Source organism: Amblyomma mixtum, chromosome 4 (genome assembly GCF_055824585.1).
Source record: "Amblyomma mixtum isolate Tamu chromosome 4, ASM5582458v1, whole genome shotgun sequence".
NCBI classification, from domain to species: domain Eukaryota; kingdom Metazoa; phylum Arthropoda; class Arachnida; order Ixodida; family Ixodidae; genus Amblyomma; species Amblyomma mixtum.
Window position 1 is genome coordinate 56240104 of NC_143015.1, and position 4999 is coordinate 56245102.

The 4999-nt window shown below is 49.1% G+C and overlaps 1 protein-coding gene across 1 annotated transcript; it reads left to right on the forward strand.

Annotated features, from left to right (window-relative positions):
• The first annotated feature begins 3278 nt into the window (after nt 1-3278).
• On the forward strand, nt 3279-4448 carry LOC149346537 (uncharacterized). Its single transcript, XM_089585407.1, has one exon. It carries the CDS (start codon nt 3279-3281, stop codon nt 4446-4448), a length of 1170 nt encoding a protein of 389 aa, XP_089441533.1.
• The last annotated feature ends 551 nt before the right edge of the window (nt 4449-4999 follow it).

Genomic DNA, 4999 nt, shown 5'->3' on the forward strand with positions numbered 1-4999 from the left:
TATTTACCAAACATTTCACCCTAACAAATTCGAGCACCAGAGTGGTTGCTGAGAACCGGGGGGTTCTCAGTTCAAAATTCAACGCTAGAATCCCAATATAAATAAGTACTCGCGTCCCCGCCCCAACGACCTAGCGGCTCCCTACCATGCGCAAGCCTTTCTCAGATTATCGATCTTATTCAGTTTTCATCACTAATTTTCATTTGCTTAATCTGGAGAACATATGTGCTTACTGAATGACTGCCAACCAAAAAACTCTGTTTTTGGATCATCACATCCTAGTTTAATGCGCGGAACTTCCCGTTCCTTTTGGCAACGCAGGTTGCCTAGAATAAACCGTGCTAGCGTTATTCGTCTGTACTTCGGGACGAGGCAGCATTTCCTGTATTTTTTTCCCTGCGACCCTCACGAAAATCGGAAATAGCGTGAGCACGGACACATGCCCGGACCTCACCTTCGTAAGGAAGAGCAGGGAGTCACAGTGGGAAAACATGATGGAAAATCTAGGCAGCGATCACTTTATCCTGCGGACACTAATAGCATCCGACACCATAAGACGCCAGGTTGGACAGGCGAAAATCACTGACTGGAACGCGTTTCGCGGGGCTTGCAACAAATCTGAAGGCGGTATCCAATCACTGGAGGAATGGAGCGGCATGCTGAGAGAAACGCGACAACGATGCACAAAAAGTCTAAGGAGAACGACAGCAACGCCCGAAGTAGACGCCCACCTCCTCAGACTATGGGAAGCGAGACGCAGTCTCACCAAAAGATGGCGGAAGCAAAAACACAACAGGAAACTAAAACTAAAGATAGCAGAAATTACGGCAAAGGCGGAAGAATACGCGATGCAACTCGCGAAACAAAATTGGAAACAACTCAGTGATTCGCTTAGGGGAACTCTAGGCACGGCCAGAACCTGGAATCTCTTAAGAGCACTAATCGATCCGACCAAAATAAAATCAGAAAACAATAAAGCCATCCATAGGTTCATCCACTCCTTCGAGGGATCAGACATCGCCCTACTGGAGAAGGCACGAGAAAAATGTTTCGGCGATCACAATCCCCCGCGATACCAAGGAACGTATCGAGGAGCCGAAAACGAGAAACTCGACCGCCCCATAACTGTGGAAGAGGTTTACGCGGCCATAAGAAACACCACCACAAACACGGCAGCCGGAGCGGACAGAATCGACAACGCCCTAATCCGCAACCTGAGCGACGACCTCATACAAGAGCTCGTCAGCTTTCTTAAAAAACATTGGGAGGCGGAGACGGTTCCCGAAGATTGGAGACACGCCGAAGTAATAATGATACCTAAACCTGGTAAAAAGCTACAAATTGAAAACCTCAGGCCCATATCACTCACGTCGTGCCTTGGCAAGCTTTACGAACGGGTTGTAACTTTAAGACTGCAAAATTACATGGAAGATAACGACTGTGTATACCATGTTCAGCTTCAGAGCGAAGCTCTCGACGCAGGACTTTCTCCTCCAAATACAAGAAGATGTCCTGCGAAACGTACCTCGGATGGGAGAAAATGTCATAATGGCCCTGGACATCAAGGGGGCATTCGATAACGTAAGCCACGAAGTGATCCTTACGGGCCTAGACAACCTGGATTGCGGACGCAGAATCCACGGCTTCGTCAAAGCCTTCTTGTCCAATAGAACTGCCACCATCGGCATAGGAGACCTTCGATCGGACAACATTCGCACTCCAAACAAGGGAACACCCCAAGGGTCAGTTATCTCACCCCTTTCAACATAGCTATGATAGGCCTAGCTCGAAAACTACAGAACATCGTAGGCACCAGGCATGCAATGTATGCTGACGATATAACAGTCTGGACAAACACGGGCTGTCTCGGAGAGAAGGAAGAAAGGCTACAGCAAGCGGCCTCTTGTGTAGAGCAATACCTCGCAGAAAGGGGACTCGCATGCTCGACCGAGAAATCGGAACTGCTGAGAGTCTGGAGAGGCAAGCAAAACCGGACCGTCCCAACCAACGAGGACCTAAAACTCAACGTCTACCTAGAAGGAACGCCCATACCCGAAAAGACAACAATAATAATTTTGGGCATGTGGGTTCAATCCAACCAGCGCAGTACTCACACTTTTACCCTACTGAAAGCAACAATGCTACAAGTCGCACGCATGATCACCCGCATCACCAACAGGCGACATGGCATGCGTGAAGAGGACACACTAAAACTAGTCAGAAGCCTAGTAGTAAGTCGAATCACGTACAGCCTACCCTACCAGTGCCTCAACAAAAACGAAATACAACAAGCGGATGCCCTGCTACGCAAAGCGTATAAGACAGCGCTCCGACTACCACGCAACACGTCTACAGAAAAACTCATGGCCCTGGGATTACATAACACCTTTAAGGAGCTGCGAGAGGCGCAGCTTGAGTCGCAAAAACACAGGCTGTTGCAAACAACGACTGGAAGAGCGCTCCTGCAGAGGCTCGGATACCGCGAGCAAATGCGTGAAATGTCGAGGATGGCAACGATCACTGACGAGCTTCGCAAGACCCTCAAGGTAGCTCCACTACCAAAAAACCTGGATCCCAACCTGGATCCCAACAACATGGATCCCAAGAAGAGAAGCGAGGGCCGAATTCATTGAGAAAACATACGCTCCTCAAGCCACGACCGTGTATACAGACGAGTCTTGGAGAGGAGGAGATACCAAAATCGCTGTAGCGACGGTGGTCGATTCGTCTTTACGCGAAATGACAAGCGCGTCTCTCCGAGGCTGCACAGCTGCAGAGTCCGGGGAAATAGCCGTTGCTCTAGCGGTGGCGGAGGGCTACAGAACCGGGCGGTCACTAACAATACTCACGGACTCTCAAACAGCCTGCCGAAATTACATGAATGGCAGGATAGGTCGTCACGCGCTCCATATACTCCTCGCAGCGAGCGACAGAATTAAAAACCAGGAAGAACAAAACGACAAGATCCCACACAAAATTGTGTGGGTACCGGGGCACACGGGAGTGGCAGGGAACCAAGAGGCCGACAGGATAGCTCGAGGATACATTACTTTCCGAGCATCCGACGAGACCGCGGAACTCGCGCCAGCACCCAGGGAATACTCGGCCATACTACAAAACTATAGAGGCAGAAGAATGCGACATCCCCCACCGCTCAAATCTCTCAGCAGAAAGGAAGCTGTCACTTGGAGACAGCTCGGCAGCTCGGCTCGGCTCGGCAGACAGCTCGGCTCGGCAGCTGTGCCACTGCGCGGACGAGTAACCCTCTTGTCTTCGCCATGCAGGTGCTCCTTCCTGTGTTCACACATGTGCTGTTGCCTGTTCTGGCTGCTGCCTGCGTCGACGTGCGGCCACGTTATCGTCATCACTACGGCAGTCATGAAGCTGATACCAATTACATAACAGCGGCTGACGTCACGTTTGCCTGGATTTCGCCACCACCTGGCTCTGGGACCATCCGTTCGTCGTGGGAAATACAATCGCCGCAGACATCATGTTTTTCGCCACCTATAAGAGATCGCCCGTGGACCGCGGCGCCTTGTGGGCTCGGCAGCTGTGCCACTGCGCGGACGAGTAATCCTCTTGTCTTCGCCATGCAGGTTAGAAAATCATACTCTCTTTTTGCAAAGAAATCGAGCAACTACTTCTTAATTCAGCTGCCGAGCCCGCAGTGCTGTACTTGTATTGTCGTTGAATGCTTTGCTGTTGTCCATTCGTTGCTTATGCAATCCGGTGACATAGAAACTAACCCTGGTCCTGACACTGCGGCCATACTTGCAGAACTACAGAAACTAACATCGGGCCAAAGCACGTTAATCAGCGAAGTAAAAGACCTCAGCAGCAGGTTAGTAGCGACAGACAAATCGATAACCGAATTAAGTAAGCGCATTACCGAATTAGAAACCCACTATCAGGACCTCGCATCACTTAAAACAGAAGTTGAATCCATTAAGACTGATGCCGCCACGTCGGCGAGCCAAATCAGTAAGCTGGAATCCAGAGTAAATGATGCCGAAAACCGGTCGCGCCGCAACAACCTGCTATTTTATGGCTTACCTGATACTAGCTCAAAGGAAACGTCCTCTGAGTCTGAAGAACTGGTCACCCGCCTTTGCAGTGAAAATTTGGACATCACCATAGACCCAAAAGAAATAGAAAGAGCACATCGCCTTGGCCGTCACTCAAGTGAACGATGTCGACACATTATCGTTAAATTCACTTTCCATAAGACAAAAGAATCCATCCTAAAAAACGCCCGGAAACTAAATGACACCGACTACAGCATAGGAGAAGACTTTTCACATTCTGTCCGTAAGGCACGCAAACACCTACTACGTTTCGCGAAAGAAACATCTGATAAGTACGCACTGCGCTTTAAAACACTGTACATAGGCCCGAAGCAGTATATATTCGACGACTTGACGGAAACGGTAAAAGAAGTGCCATAGCAATCACACACTACTCGCTCTAAAGCAACTCCCCGACAGCACACCCCCCGAAATAATCTTACCTTATCTGCAGTATTTACTAACATACGAAGCTTTTTACCGAAACGGGAAATCGTATCTAGTCTTGTGTTATCAACCAACAGCACCCTTCTCATTCTTACAGAAACGTGGCTAACAGACAATATCAGTGATACCGAAATTCTAGCTGCGCTGCCCAACTTTAAAGTTTACCGTAAAGACAGCGAGAGCCCGTGGCGGTGGCGTGCTCATAGCCGTACATCAGCAGTTTTCAGCATCCTTAATCAATGTAGATTCTAACCTAGAACTGCTATGGCTGCTCTGCCACGCTGCGCCCCGAACTGTGCTGATAGGAGTCTGTTACAGGCCACCGCAAAATGATCCGGACTTTTCCTACAAACTAAACAATGTGCTGAGTGAACTGACATCATCGTATCCTAACGCAGATATTGTACTTTTTGGTAATTTCAATTTTCCCACTATTGACTGGCGTAACCACACCTCCATGACAAATTCTTCGGAAGCAAAAAATT

Excerpts from the sequence above, each read along its gene's own strand:
- LOC149346537 (XM_089585407.1), top strand. The coding sequence starts at position 3,279 with ATGCAGGTGCTCCTTCCTGTGTTCACACATGTGCTGTTGCCTGTTCTG.